This window comes from Hyla sarda, chromosome 2 (assembly GCF_029499605.1).
Source record: "Hyla sarda isolate aHylSar1 chromosome 2, aHylSar1.hap1, whole genome shotgun sequence".
Classification (NCBI taxonomy): Eukaryota; Metazoa; Chordata; class Amphibia; order Anura; family Hylidae; genus Hyla; species Hyla sarda.
In genome coordinates, this window is record NC_079190.1 from 48,151,592 (window position 1) to 48,168,270 (window position 16,679).

At 43.6% G+C, this 16,679-nt stretch overlaps 1 protein-coding gene across 1 annotated transcript in view; it reads right to left on the reverse strand.

Annotated features, from left to right (window-relative positions):
* MICU2 (mitochondrial calcium uptake 2) overlaps window positions 1-16,679 on the reverse strand; it is a 269,219-nt gene that overhangs the window by 43,712 nt on the left and 208,828 nt on the right. Inside the window, exon 6 of the mRNA XM_056561738.1 lies at window positions 2,747-2,829. Within this exon, the coding sequence (XP_056417713.1) occupies window positions 2,747-2,829 (83 nt within the window). The remainder of the gene's footprint in view (window positions 1-2,746; window positions 2,830-16,679) is intronic.

Below are 16,679 nucleotides of genomic sequence, written 5' to 3' on the forward strand. Positions count from 1 at the left end.
GCTCCGGCCTAGTACGCTGCATAGACGCCGCTACGCCGTGACGTCAGGTGCGTCGCTGCGCAGCGGCGTCTATGCAGCGTTACTAGGCCGGAGCCTGCCTGGAGTGGAGAAGAGGACCCCCGGAGAAGAAGGACAGCCCGGACCGGTTCACCCTCCACCCGGAATGCCGCCGGACACTACAGGAAGGATGGATGGCCCTGGACCACCCTCCCCGGACGGTCCCTGCAGCAACTGGGAAGGCGAGTCAGGGTTCTGGGATGGACAGGGGTCTGTATAATATACTATACCTACAGTAGGCCCTTCAGCTGTTGAGGCCCTCCAGCTGTTGCAAAACTACAACTCCCAGCATGCCCGGACAGCCAACGGCTGTCCGGGCATGCTGGGAGTAGTAGTTTTGCAACAGCTGGAGGCACCCCTAGGCGCGGTGCGGCGCGGCGGGGAGAGCGGTGGCGGTGATAGGTCTCAGGACCCCCAGACAGGCAGGGGGAGAGAAGCGGGTGGTGGCGGCGGCCTATGGCACCGCAAAAGCCACTGCAGTGCATTGATTTAAAGCGCCCGCTTTAAATCAATGATCTGCAGCGGTGTCGCAGGGGGATAAATAGCCGATAACTTATACCGGAATATCGGTATAAGTTATCGGCTATCGGCCCTAAGCTCCACCGATTATCGGTATCGGCCCTATAAAAACGATATCGGTCGATCCCTACTACAAACCTGTTTAACTTTCTTGCACCAGTTGATTTGAAAAAAACTTTTTTTTCCCACCGGAGTTCCCCTTTAATGCCCATGCAAAAATATAGTATCACACCCCATTCTCTTCATGTACTCACACCCATTTCTCTTATCCATCATCTTTCCATTTTGGTTGAATTTGAGGGTTAGGTATCTTTTTTTCCAACGACATTATGTAACTGTATGGATAACTAGATGGAAGCTAGATTGCATCCTTTTCCCTATGAAGGGCTGCCTGTAAGACTCCATATACACAGCTGGATTTCTTCCATGAGGTTTAAGAGGAAGTAAAAAAAATAACTACTGGAAATTAAGAGACCATATATTTTGGCCATATCACGAAAGTAATATACAAAGTATTTTAAAACAGAAGCACGAGCAGATATAGAAGTAAATGGAATTTGTCTCGTGTCAAATGTTTCTGAGCAAAATCTAACAATAAATGAGCACATGTAGGGGGCAGTAAATCAGAGAGGCTGCCCCCTTGAACAGTAGCATCCTAACATACTTGAGAGTACGAGGAATATATACAATCTACCCACTCCTCCATCTTCGTAATGGAACTTTTTCTACACAACTATAATTTGTAAGAGCTATTGCCGGCCTGTGCATAATTCTTTTTACCTAAATTTCCTGTCAATCTGATAAGTAGAGGACACTGGGAAGAGATGGGAGATCACATATCTACCTTTATGATTTAATACAGCAAGCAGGATAAACTGTATATTCTCCTAGCCATACCAACCCTGTAGTTCTCATCCCCCTCTAACTATCTTTAGAACATTTGAGTACAGTGATCCTTCAACTTACAATGGCCTCAACATACAATAGTTTCAACATACAATGGTCTTTTCTGGACCATCGTAAGTGTAAACCAGACTCAACATACAATGCTACAGACAGTCCAGATCTGTGAAACGTGTCAATGGCTGGAAGAACCGACCAATCAGAATAGGCATTCACTGGTAAAACCCCTGTATTACTGAAGTGTATGCACTGACTGGTGTCTGGTAGCGCCCCCTACAGTACAGGGAGGTATTACATGTTCTGTACACTTTACCTGTACCAGGGTTACCTGCTCTTCTGGACACCAGGTGAGGGCGACTCCATGTTACTTTTTTAGGACATCGTGTGTACTGTACAGGACCCTGAAGAAGCTCCTGTCCTCTACATAGACCAGTGTTTCCCAAGCAGGGTGCCCCCAGCTGTTGCAAAACTACAACTCCCAGCATGACCGGACAGCCTTTGGCTGTCCGGGCATGCTGGGAGTTGTAGTTTTGCAACAGCTGGAGGCTTCCTGCTTGGGAAACACTGACATAGACAGTGATTACAGCTCTCAGCAGATCTTTCTTACTTTTATATGTAAGGATTTGCTTTATCTGTATTAGGTATCTACTTATTTTTCTTTAATTCTCACTTTTTCCTATTTTTGGATGACATTTTGGTGCCTTTAGAACCAATTGCCAGGTTTCCATAGAGTTATGGTCTCAACATACAATGGTTTCAACATACAATGGTCGTCCAGGAACCGATTAATATTGTAACTTGAGGGACCACTGTATATAAAAATGTAGAAAATGTTAATTATTAGGGCATAGCCAAGTTACTTTCAAGGCAAAACCAAAGTGAGTGCAGGGTCCCGAATGACGCAACTCTGACGCACGTTGCGATATGTACACCTTTGTCATTGACTGACAGCTATCTGTGTATAAGTGTGAGCTGTCCTGCTTTGTGGGCATGTGCTGCTAATTATGAAACACAAATAGCTTCCAGCTATTGTAAAACTACAACTCCCAGCATGCCCAGACAGCCCTTGGTTGTAGTTTTGTAACAGCTGGTGGCATGCTGGTTAGGAAACACTGGCCTTAATGGTGCATCTGACAGATTCCCTTACGTGACTTGTTTCTTGCAGAATTTTCCACAGTACAGTACAAAGTTAATTTCACAAGATGCAATGCATATTTCTTTTAAGATGCATTGGTTCTTGCCACATACACACAGGTAAGATTCTTACCTTGAAAAACTCTTTCTTGTCCACCTGGTCATTGTCATCAGCGTCTAGCATCTCAAATGCAATTTGGAATCCAGTTTTAGGTTCTGACAAAAAAAAAAAAAATGGAATTGAATATATAGTATATATACATACATATACCCAGATTAAGGCCCCTGTGTGGTCTCAAAAATTTTCAGTATCACATGCACAGGAATTATGAGGACAACTGTTGGGTGCAAGAATCTGTATTCCCTATAAAATGCTTAGGATAGGCACATGGTTAGTGGGGTATATAGCAAAGATCAGAACACCCCCAATTCATTATATTTTTCTTGTTGCACTGATGCTAGATAGAGTAGGAGGGAGCAAGTGGCTTAGAAATTCTATCTCTGCCTTGACACTTGTCTGACCAATAAAAGGGCAGTTTTGGCAATTATAATAGGCTCCAGGAAAAGTAAAGTCTGTTTTTATAACCTAAGTACCCGGCATTCCCTGGTCTTCCTATCTAAACCTTGTGGGAGAGGAAAAGCTACAATGGCTCTTTGTTCGTATATCCTGTCCTCATAGCCCACCCTCCGCACTAACTAAATCTTTGCACTTGCCTACTGGACAGTCAGCAGGATGTTTTTAAGTCCTGGGCAATCTCTGCAGCTGGTCAGTAGATGTATCATAAGTCCCATAGACTTGCACGGCCTTCAGACGAAAAACCCCACCCTCACATAAGGGGGTGGGTTAGGGTTAATTTAATTATAATTCAAAATCTCCCATGGAGTACCCATTGTTAACTTAAATTTCAATTTCAATTACCTTCAGGGCATGAAGCCCTTCCGGGACAAAACCCTAAACTAGGGTTACCCCTTTTAAAATATCACTTATTTCATGTTGTTAAAATACCCCTATAATTGTGCTCAAAATAATACAAAAAATGTGTATTAAAAGCACAACCCGGGTTTGGGTACAGGTTCTATAGACCTGTTTATTTCTGGAGGTATTCAATATTGGTTCATAATTGTCACTCCTTTTATTTGGGTTATCAATTTATTCCCTTGTGGTTGAACCAATGCAAACTTCCTATTTTCCCTTCCGGATTGCTATATTAAAATACAAATGTCCCTAGCATCCCCCCGACATTTCGCCGATAAGAACTGGCTTTATCAAGGTGCGGGATACTAAGTATACTAGAAAAAACGAATAGAAAGCAAACGGGTGCAAACAGGTGACAAAGGACTGTAAAAAAATCCCATTGACATCAATGGGCTCCTTTTACAGCCGTTTGCAAAAGTATCAAACGGATTGCAGAATGGGCATGAATTAACGGGGACAGACGGCCGTGTGAACGAGCCCTCAAGTGTTTTGAAGGTTTTATCGCACAGAAAAGGTGCTAAAAATGCACAAAAAGGTGAGTTTTTGTGCAGACATTGTCCCTCATTTACTATTGAAAACCCGACATGTGCCAGAAATTCTGCCAGAAATTCTGTCTGCGCCAGATTTTGCGCCAGAATTGAAAAACCCCGACTAACTCTCCATTTTGCTAAGAGAACACCCCCAAAGGGGCGTGGCCAACAGGGAAAGGGGGCGTGGTATCCGAAAAGGGGCATGTTCCCAACATTTTCACAAAAACCCAACATATTTACTAAGGTTTCCACAGAAAATGTGGTGGATTTGAGCTGAGGAAAACTAGACAGATCAGGGAATGTGTAAAAAAAAATAAAAAAAAAAAAAAAAAAAAATAAAGTGTAGGGAAAGTGGAAAATGTAGGGAAACCTTAGTAAATACTGTGGAAAATAAATAGTAGGGAATTAAAACCCACAAAGAAACCTACACTCCACTCTTAGTAAATAAGGGCCATTGGCCCTTATTAACTAAGCTAAAACCCACTAGTTTGTGTCAGGTTTTTCCAAGTTATTTTGTGTTTATTTCAGTTTGAGACAGTGTGCACCAACTATCCCGACATTGCATTGTGAAAAGCCAAAAAAGGGCATGGTGTGTTACAAAGGGGGCATGGCCAGACTAAAAAGGGGTGTGGCTTCCGAACCCGACCTATTTAATATGAATTTTCTGTGAATAAATGGCTGGAAATTTCCACCTAGAAACAACGGGTCAGAAAATGTTCCCAACTTATTATTAAATCTGTGAATCCTTATAGTAGAGAGGTATCCTACAAAGTCTGAAATAACATTTCACACTAGTAAAAACCCAAACACTCTTGGCCAATGAGGGCAAATATGGCAGAATTATATACAAAATAAGTACTATGCATTTTAGTTTTTACAGGTAAATAAAATAAGGTCTTTAAAGAAACAAAAAAAAAAACTACACGTCAACTGTCAAACATTTCCGAATGAATTTAATGGTCTATACTAAGACTGTGATCAGTGTAGAATCCCAACAAACCCCTTCAACACCCCATTCCTGTTCAGCAGTATATTATGTCGGAGTGCTAAATTGTCGTCTTTCCCAATAAATATTCGTAAACGTGAGTGCACATTTCACTAAAGACAGGAGCACAGAAACCTGTTTATATAGCAAATGCCAGAACAGAGATCTCTCGTTCTAAAAAGACTTTGTTTTTCTAAATCTCATATTTCTGACTCTAAAGGTTCTGATACAGTAGAGCACCAGACAATGACACCTTTACAGTATCCAGAGTTGAGAGCATCAGTTCATACATGAACCTTTTAATATGAAAGGACACTTATCACATCCCACTTGACGTTATCTTGTGTGAAGGGTCCATTTGGAGCCTCCCATTACGTCTCGCACACCTAGCATTAGTCTAGGGTTCATCACAAGAGGAATCATCTCTTTGTAAAATGAACCTGAAGTGGGAGCCAGAAATTAAGAGCGGCTGGAACGTCCAACGTAAAGAACATTCTCTCTGGAAAATGAATTTTTCTTGATGGAATGTTGTTCTAAGATTTCTTAGATATTGGTTGAATTCTGATGCCTCCCGAGCTAAGTGGAGTGGATCGGTATGAAATATAATTCCTCCGCAAAGACAGAAGATGTTTGTTTCTAACAAGGGTCTTGTAATCTGTTACAAAGGCATGAATAGAGGAAAGTACAATGTCCCTCAGAAAAGGCGGCCACCACCTATTAGTGGTATCTGCAGTAATGAAATGATGGTTACACTCACTCCATGAATGATGCTTTCATTTCATCTGAAGATGACTGCAGATTGTTATAGTGTGCATTGTGCCGATGGAATTCCAAGATCAACCCTGTTGTTTCTTACCAAAAGTTACTGGCCATGAATCTGAAATATTATAGTTTATGTGCCAATTGTACTAAATGCAGGTGTGCACAGTGTTTCTTCAGACACCTGGAAGCAAATAAAGGGTTCAATACAAGGGTAAAGGTTGTAAGACAATTAATAACCCTACAATAACCTCAAACTTTACGGCAACAGTCTTTCCCAATTTCCCCATACGCATGGCCAAACATTCATGTTTCCTGTTTGCCGCACACCAACACCAAGGTTTCTCAAGTGGTACGGGACCTAACACTAACCTACCTGTGCCAGATAAGCAAAACCAGGAACCAAATTACAGCAGCCTTAGGTCCTTGTAGACTGCTCCCAGGTTACCTCCAGTGTGACTGAGAACACATACAAAGGGAGCAGGAGACAGGCTACAAGCCCCACCCTGGTTGGAGAATATATTGCCGGCCTCACAGGTGAAACCATAATGCTTCCCAATATAATAAGGATATACTGGCTAATGTCTAAATTTTACACCAGTTTTGAGGGTTATCTAATGTCATTGTTTACATCTACCACAGTAGTGCACCTATATTCCTGTTCTTTTGTAAAATTATGAGTGTTATACCCCAGCGTAGGTGCACTTGGGGTTGAGCACCTCCTGCCATTTCAGACCACGTCAATGTAGTTGTTTAAGATCCCTGTTCTTGGCGCCTCCAGTCACAGGAAGCCTGAGGTCCTGACATTACGGGAGCACCCCTATCTGGCCAGAAGCTCCGTTCTCCATCCTCTGTGCAATTACAGATCTTCCTTATGCAGGAAGGAGGCCCATCACTAGGGTCTCTGAACTGCAGCTTCTCCACTTTAGCAAGGCTCATAGGTTAACCCTTTAAGTGCAATCCCATCTCCTTTCTACCCTGTTAACCCTTCAGTTGCTGTACTTTTGCTCTTCACTTTGTTAGCCATTCAGGTGCTTCCCCCCCTCCCCCCCCCCCCGTTAACTCTTCACAAAGCGGTCCTCACTTCCTCCATTTAACCCTTCCCTGGTCCCCAAATCCTGTTTCTTTATCCGATTAATGGAACCAATAATAGGTCAACTAATCGATTTTACAAATAATCGTTAGTTGCAGCCCTAAAGGGCACCTAATGTTTACATTGCTAACAATGAATTGTATTTATTTATTACTAGACAGAAAGGAATATGGCACCATAATGAAGACTGCATGATAGATCTGGTAGCTGGAACCATGTCAGTGCTTAGAAGCATTCTTCCTTGTTTGTTCTATTAGTAGAATGCACTGCTGCACAGTCCCATTCAAGTAAAAATCTGCTGGATTTATCATTCTACACCTTTTTTGTGTGTTCTGGTAATGTGTAGGAGCACAAAATTTATTAAAAGGTAGAAGAGCATTTGATACATTTTGTGCAGGTCACATTTTCTGAAATTTCTCTCTTCACATACACAAAAAAGCTAATTCTGGGCTGGTGTAGTTTTAGAGACTTTTTTGGTGGTTTTGCGCCTTTTTTGCACCGTTTCACAAAAAGGTGCAGTTCACAAATCCCTTCTATATCATGTGTATTGCCAAAATCAGTGGAGTGCAACTCAAAATCAGCATAAATATGTAAACCTAAAGGTGCAAAAAATAAACCTTGCTTGGGCCTTTTTTGCACGTTTTTTAGACACAAAAAACTGTCTAAAGACCATGATAAATGTCGTCCTAAGTCTTTGTACTGATATCACTTCTGGAGGCAGCACTTGCTATACTATTAGTAGTGGAGATGTAAGGCAATGCAGAATTGTCCCATTTACTTAAAGGGGTACTCCGATGGAAGACATTTTTCTTAACTGGTGCCCGAAAGTTGAACAGATTTGTAAATTTCTTCTATTTCAAAATCTTAATCCTGCACTTTATACTACAGAGAAATTTCTTTTCTTTTTGGATTTTTTTTTTGTCTGTCCACAGTGCTCTCTGCTGAGACCTCTGTCCATGTCAGGAACTGTCCAGAGCAGGAGCAAATCCCCATAGCAAACCTTTCTTTCTGTGGACAATTCCTGACATGGACAGAGGTGCCAGCAGAGAGCACTGTGGACAGAAAAAAAAAATACAGAAAGAAAATAACTTTCTTTGTAGTATAAAGCAGCCAATAAGTACTGGAAGGGTAAAGATTTTTTTAATAGAAGTAATTTAAAAATCTGTTCAACTTTCTGGCACCAGTTGATTAAAAAAAAAAAAAAAATTCCATCAGAGTACCCCTTTAAACGGGCAAACACTGGAGCTACTACAGTGCAATAATAAGCCTCAGGAAACACTGACGTGGCCGTGGCACTTACACGCGCTGCAGCCCCTTCAAACAGGTGACCAGCAAATGTGCCAGGAGTTGAACTCCCGATGACCTAATATTGAAGACCCATCAAGTCACTGAGCCATTTAGTAGACCCATGCTAACAATATTTGTCTATGGTAGTGTTTCCCAACTAGGCTACCTCCAGCTGTTGCAAAACTACAACTCCCAAAATGTCTGGACAGCCAAAGCCTATGGCTGTCTGGGCACATTTGGAGTTTGTAGTTTTGCAACAGCTGGAGGCACCTTGGTTGGGATACACTGGTCTATGGAGAGTGCACGGCTGGGTGCTTGACTTTATGCAGCTGTTTGCAGTAAGTTTAACTAAAACACCTGAACTCCATAGTTGAGGGGGTTCCCTTTTAGTCTTATAGTGTAGTTATTTTCGAGGGGGATTCAGGCTAGGGCCACATTCCAACTTTGACTGTACGACACAGATTGCACTGGGACATGGTACAAAATGTTAGTGAATGGTGTTTTGTTGCAGCATGGAGCCTCTTTTATGGATTTTTAATTACAAGTTGGAGGTCAAATTCGATTTAGTCACTACTGACCTCAATGCACGTCGCATGTGACTGCAAAGTGCTAGCAAATCCACTGCTATGTGGCTATTTTTTAGACAGCCAAACTGTAAATGTAACAAAGACAATCAAAAGTAAATCACAAACAAGTCGCTTAAAGGGGTACTATGGAGGGAGGGAGGGTAAAAAAAGGATGGATGGATGGATGGAGGGAGGGAGGGTAAAAAAAAAAAAAAACGTTTTAAAATCAACTGGAGCCGGAAAATTTGTTAATTACTTCTATTTAAAAAACCTTAATACTTCCAATACTTATCAGCTGCTGTATACTACAGAGAAGGTTGTGTAGTTCTTTCCAGTCTGACCACAGTGCTTATACGTTCTGTGTGAGGAACAGTCCAGGGTAGGAGAGGTTTACTATGGGGATTTTCTCCTACTCTGGACAGTTCCTGACACAGACAGAGGTGTCAGCAGAGAGCACTGTCGTCATACTAAAAAGAACTACACAACTTCCTCTGTAGTATACAGAAGTTGATAAGTACTGGAAGGATTAAGATTTGTAAATAGAAGTAATTAACAAATTTGTATTTTCTGGCACCAGTGAAAAAATATATTTGTTGTGCAACTTAGATGTGATTTGCTTTTAGGTGTCGGTAGACTGCACTGAATTCTGGTGCTAGTCTGGATGTAGAATATTAGTTCTGTGGTAGGTCCTTTCTATTACAGACTATTGGTACATTATATGATGGTCAAATACTTCACACCACCAATGAGCTGCTAAATATATTACTCTTTAGATGATGGAATATACATAGGAATTGCAACATGTCACTAGCAAAATCTGCACGGTTTGGAGTGTATTAGTATCTGTAAAAAATTTTATAGATTTTCCACTGCTGAAAATCTGCAGCAAGTCAGTCCTATGTATAAACATCCACACAGAGTGATTTTCTATAAAAGTAACAAAGTGGCCAATAGATGGCGATAGATATTTACTATAACTAAATGTTTGGCAAATACCTGAGAAGTATGGAATCTATTGATATAGATCCTAAGTAATTGAGTGAAAAACTTTACTTGCAGGATTTGGAAAACAACTTATGATATATGGATACAGTCATGGCCCTAAATGTTGGCACCCCTGAAATTTTTCAAGAAAATTAGGTATTTCTCACAGAAAAGGATTGCAGTAACGCATGTTTTGCTATATACATGTGTATTCCCTTTGTGTGTATGGGAACTAAACAAAAAAAGGGAGGAAAAAAATAAAATTTGACATAATGTCACCAAACTCCAAAAATGGTCTGGACAAAATTATTGGCACCCTTAACGTCATATTTGGTTGCACACCCTTTGGAAAAAATAACTGAAATCAGATGCTTCCTATAACCATCAATAAGCTTCTTACACCTCTCAGCCGGAATGTTGGACCACTCTTCCTTTGCAAACTGCTCCAGGTCTCTCTTATTGGAAGGCACCTTTTCCCAACAAAAATTTTAAGATCTCTCCACAGGTGTTCAATGGGATTTAGATCTGGACTCATTGCTGCCACTTCAGAACTCTCCAGAGCTTTGTTGCCATCCATTTCTGGGTGCTTTTTGACGTATGTTTGGGGTCATTGTCCTGCTGGAAGACCCAAGATCTCGGACGCAAACCCGGCTTTCTGACACTGGGCTGTACAGTGCGACCCAAAATCCGTTGGTTATCCTCAGATTTCATGATGTCACATTCAAGGCCCCCAGTGCCAGAGGCAGCAAAACAACCCCAAAAACATAACAATCTCCACCATATTTCATTGTAGGTACTGTGTTCTTTTCTTTGTAGGCCTCATTCCGTTTTCGGTCAACAGTAGAATGATGTGCTTTACCAAAAAGCTCTATCTTCGTCTCATCTGTCCACAAGACGTTTTCCCAGAAGGATTTTGGCTTACTCAAGTTCATTTTGGCAAAATGTAGTCTTGCTTTTTCATGTCTGAATCAGCAGTGGGGTCTTCCTGGGTCTCCTGACATAGCGTTTCATTTCATTTAAATGTCGGCGGATAGTTTGCTCTGACACTAATGCTCCTTGAGCCTGCAGGACAGCTTGAATATCTTTGGAACTTGTTTGGGGCTGCTTATCCACCACCCGGACTATCCTGTGTTGAAACCTTTCATCAAATTTTCTCTTCAGTGTAGATTAGTTACAGTACCATGGGTTGCAAACTTTTTTTTTAAACATATTTTATAGAAATTTTTGACATCAGTAAATTCTCATCAAACCAAGAAAATAGAGGTATGCGTACATCATGCAATTCGTATCAGAAAAGAATGTCCCATAACAATCTAATGTAGGGCCGTGGTATAATGGGGTCAGTAGTGCCACAGTGAAGGGCAAAGTCCCACTGGAGGTATGCCAGTGTCCATAGGTAGCAGACCCAAACTTGATGCATTTCGAGAGGGGATTCCTCTCTTCGTCAGGTTGCTGACAAGGAGTGGAAACCTCTCTCGAAACGCGTTGTCCTGAGCACCCAGCTATATGTGTAACTAATTTGCCTCTGTATAACATATACTCTGGTGAATAAAAAGTTTTCACAGTAAACTGTCTGCGAGAACTACTTCTACATCCCACTGAAGTGCCGATATCGCAAGTCAGATTGGGGACCACCCCCTGCCAGGGATTCCCGCAACCTGCATCCAGCTGAGTTCCTGACTGCTGCCAGCGGTACTGACTATCGGTGGCTCCCGGAACGTGCCGCAACCTACACAAGTTATTCCCAGTGTTGTGCCTGCCAATAGCAGAACTGGTTAAGGTGAGCGGCACTTCTGCTATTCTTTAATGTACCAACTTTTTAAAAAGTTAAACTGCACTATCGGAGCACCGTTCTCTGTCTCTTTTTTTCTATACCCCCCTGTTCCAGTTTGTCAATGAAGAGCAACACATCATCCGCGAACATAGTATATTTTACCTCTCTCGCCCCTACCTTTATGTCAGCGTAAATGAAATGCTGACAATAGAGATTTCGCCAATCGTTCAAGTGCAAGGTCGAAAAGGAGTGGCGAGAGAGGGCAACCTTGTCGGGTGCCTTTGAACAGGGGAAAGGTGCCGAAAGGATACCTGGCGTATAGATTCTGGCCGTAGGAGTCGATTAAATACCGGAAAGATAATTGCAGAAAGGACCACGTAGGCCGGCACAGTCCAGCACCAGCCCCAACCAATCCCATCGAACATTATTAAAAGCCTTTTCGGCATCTAAGGACAATAGAGCGGGTTTTTCTCCCAGCAGGGGCTGGTGCTGTAACCGATCCAATACCGCAAGAACTGTCCTTAAATTCAGTGTCTAATAAAGCCCACTTGGTGGGTACCGATCAGGGCTGGCATGAAGCGGGATAAACTATCCGCAAGAATCTTAGACAGAATCTTGACTTCTTGATTTATCAAAGAAATTGGCCTATAGGAGCCCGGATCGCTGGGATCCTCGCCCAGTTTCGGTAGCACCATTATGTATGCTATAGAAGCTTCTTTAATGATCGACTCCGTGGAAATAAATTCCCTGAAAACTTCTACTAAGATCAGGGATAGTTGGTAGAGATGAGCGAAGTTACAGTGATTCGATTCGTCACGAACCTTGCGGCTCGGCGTTTGCTGACTTTAGCCTGCATAAATTAGTTCAGCTTTCAGGTGCTCCGATGGGCCGGAAAAGATGGATACAGACCTAGGAGACTCTCTCCTAGGACTGTATCCACCTTTTCCAGCCCACCGGAGCACCTGAAAGCTGAACTAATTTATGCAGGCTAAAGTCCGCAACTGCCGAGCCGAGAAGTTTGTGACGAATCAAATTACTGTAACTTCGCTCATCTCTAATAGTTGGGGTAAGAGAGCTTTATAAAATTACCCGAGTACCCATCTGGGCCCGGAGCTTTACCATTATGAAGATTTTTGACAACTGACTGAATTTCCTCCTCCGTCACCTGGGCATTTAGGATATCCCTCTGGTCATGAGTCAGCAAGGGGAAGTCAAGCCCCCTGAGGGAAAACTTCACCCGTGGATCCATCAGAGGGAGAGCTTTGATAAAGGTTGGTATAAAATTTAGCTAGAATGTTCTTTATGGAATGTGGATTCGTATGTTTCATTCCAGCGGGGTCAGTTATGTAGGACAGCCAAGAGGCGGCTGGCTTTATTCCCATGGTGGAAAAGGTCGACTTCAAATTGAGAGTGGTGGAGTCGCTCTATTCTGTCTAGCCAGAGCTCAAATTGAATCCTAGCTTCCTTCCAGGCCGACCTGTGGGCTCCGTAGGAGAGTTAAGAAAGAGGGTATTCATCTCTTAAACGGGAGATGGCTGCAGTGAACTGTGTTAGGCTGCTTTCACACTATAAAAATTAATCCGGTACAAACGTCCGTTAGAAAAGCCCTGGTAAACGTCCGTTAAAGAATCCCATTAAAGTCTATGGGATTTTTTGATTATCCTTTATGACCCGTTATAGTCCGTCATGAACAACGGCCGTTAGTTGTGACGGAAGAAATAACGGCACATGCACTAATTTTTCTTCCGTCACAAGAAACGGGTAAATTAACGGCCGTTATTTTTAACATTGAAGTCTATGGCTGATGGATGAGCCTTTATGTCATCCGTTTGCACACAGTTTATTATATCCGTTATTACTTCTGAGCATGCTCAGAAGAGGTGACATCAGCAGACTCCTGCAGTGCTGAGGGTGGACTACTACTCCCATCATGGAACATACTTGTTTCCATGATGGGAGTAGTAATTCCCTGGCTGCGGGAGTCTGCAGACAGCTGGGGAGGCTACATTACTGTTTGTACTACAACCCCCATCATGGAACAGAGTCTGTTCCATGATGGGGGTTGTAGTACAGGGGCTGAGGGATTGATCGCACCGGGTTTCACTTCTGAGACTCGATGCGATCAAAAGTTATTAAGCAGGGGAGCGGGCAGCATGCTCCGCAACCCTGCGATGTATCAGTGTGTTTTAACTTTAATTTTTGAATCCCCTGCAGGAAGCCCTGAATGGCCGATCAGGGCTCTCAGCGAGAGATTGAAAAATGAACTTTGAGAGTAGCAGGGGCCAAAGAGCACTGTGGGAGGCAAGATATATAGCGCTGCAGAGGGGGGGGGGGGGGGGGGGGGAGACATATAGCCTATATATCTAGCCCCCCCAGCAGCGCATTAGATATGACCCCTGCCGGCGCATGTATTTGTGCCCTCGCAGCTCTTCTATATACACATGCCCCTATCCCTGTATGAATGAAAAGTATTTCTATTAGCAGCGCATAGTGCCGGGAGCAGTCTCTATGCGCTGCTAATAGAAATACCTTTCATTCATACGGCGGTAGGGGCATGTGTATATAGAAGAGCTGTGGGGGGCAGGCATATAGGGTATATAGCTGCCCCCCCAGTGCTTCTACATACATATACACCTGCTGCCATATGAATGAAAGGTATTTCTATTAGCAGCGCATAGTGCCGGGAGCCGGCACTATGCGCTGCTAATAGAAATACTTTTCATTCATACGGCGGTAGGGGCATATGTATATAGAAGAGCTGCGAGGGCACATATACATGCGCTGCAGGGGTATATATTTAATGCGCCGGCGGGGGGTATATATTTAATGCGCAGGCGGGTATATATTTAATGCGCAGGCGGCGATCATATCTAATGCGCTGCTGGGGGGCTAGATATATAGGCTATATGTCTGCCCCCCTCTGCAGCGCTATATATCTTGCCCCCCATAGTGCTCTTTGGCCCCTACTACTCTCAAAGTTCATTTTTCAATCTCTCGCTGAGAGCCCTGATTGGCCATTCAGGGCTCCCCGCGGGGGATTCAAAAATGAAAGTTAAAACACACTGATACATCGCAGGGTTGTGGACCATGCCGCCCGCTCCCCTGCTTAATAACTTTTGATCGCATCGGGTCTCAGAAGTGAAACCCGGTGCGATCAATCCCTCAGCCCCTGTACTACAACCCCCATCATGGAACAGAGTCTCTTCCATGATGGGGGTAGTAGTACAAGCACTAATGTAGCCTCCCCAGCTGTCTGCAGACTCTTGCAGCTGGGGAATTACTACTCCCATCATGGAAACAAGTTTGTTCCATGATGGGAGCAGTAGTAGTCCCGGCTCTGGGAGTCTGTAGGCAGAGGTGTTTGGCCATACATGAGGGATAAGGGTAACGGATGAATATTTATTCAGCTGTTAGCACCCTTTATTTCATCCGTTATTAAACGTCAGTTTTTACACAGAAAACGGACATTTAATAACGGATGAATGCTCATAGTGTGGGCGCAGCCTAAGAGGTACGTTTCTAGGCTGATATATGAGCCATCAGACAGCCTCTAAGCACCGCTTTCCTCGTTTCCCAACAGAGTAGGGGGTCAGATCGATGCGCTTCATTGTGCACTGTAAACTCCAGCCACCATGCCTGTAGTTGTTCCACAAATGACTCATTTTTGATGAAGAGGGAGGAGAAACACCAGACAATATCGCTACATTTTGGGCAGGCGGGGTAAAACTGCAAGGTTAAAGGAGAGTGGTCCGATAGGGCCAGGTCTCCAACATCCACAGATTGCAGCTTAAAGGGTAGCTCCCACCATCCTATTTTTTTTTTTCTGTCCCTGCCTATTGCCAATCTATCCCTAACCCCCTCCCTGCTTTTAATTTTTACTATATTAAAAATGCTTTTTGTCTGCCTGGCAGTGTGCTCACTACCAGGCAGACTTCCCCAACAGGCACCACGTCACTGATGCCTGCCTGGGGGGACTTTCGCCCTTAGTTTATCTACACAGAGTGCCTCCAGCTGTTTCATCACTACAACTCCCAGCTTGCCCTGACATCTATTGGCTGTCAGGGCATGCTGGGAGTTGTAGTATTGAAACAGTTGGAGGCACCCTGTGTAGATAAACTATTAGTTACATGCGGCACTAGCCCGTCCCCTCCGTCTCCCTCCCCCCCCCCGCGCCAAACCCCGTTCCCTCCATCACAACACCCCCCCCCCTCTCCCCCCCATCACACTTACTGCAGAGTCCGGCAGCGGGCATGCGGGCATGCAGGGACAGCGGCAGCGACGAGGTGGAGGAGGCGATGTGCGGGAGGAGTGGCCTCCCAGCCAGTGGCAGGGGAGCCAATGCGCTCGCTCCATGCCTGTCTGATTGACAGGCAGGGAGCGAGCGCAGGCTGAATGAAAAAGGGCCAATGCCCGGCCGCAACGGTCCTTTTTCAGGTGTGACGTCACACCAGGCTGCAGCCGGCCACTAGGAGGGAGACCCCTAGTGGCCGGTTTTCAAATGTAAATTAAACAATTTTAATTAAAAAAAATTATAATAAAAGTATATTAGAGATATGTTGTAGTACATAAGTACTACAACATATCAAAAAATAAAGTTGGTGACAGTGGCCATTTAAGGCTAAGGTCATAGGTAACAAAAACAATTATCAATTCGAGACCAGGAATTATAGGAGTTCGAAAAATGCTTCCAATCGTCCTGCAGTCCCAAATGGTCCAAAAACAGGAGAAGAATACGGTCTCTAGATCTAACTTGTGCAGCAAGGGGCTGGGGGCTCTGTCTGTCCACAACGGGTTCTAGCACCATGCTAAAGTCACCCTCCCCCCCAATATTTTACCAACCGAGTCATCAGTCTGTAACCTGGACGTGAGATCCCTAAAGAAAGAAACATTCTCTCCATTAGGTGCATAAATGTTATATAGGCTGAGTATCTCTCCATTATGTTCTAATTTAAGGTGTGAAATCCTTCCCTTGTCATCTGTGTCATGGGATATAAACGTGAATGCAAATGATTTGTGTAACAGGGTGAGTACCCTTGCTTTCCCGTCTTTAGCTGCTGAGCCATAAACATGTCCCACCCATTGCTGCTGCATCTGAAAGAAATCAGCTTCAGG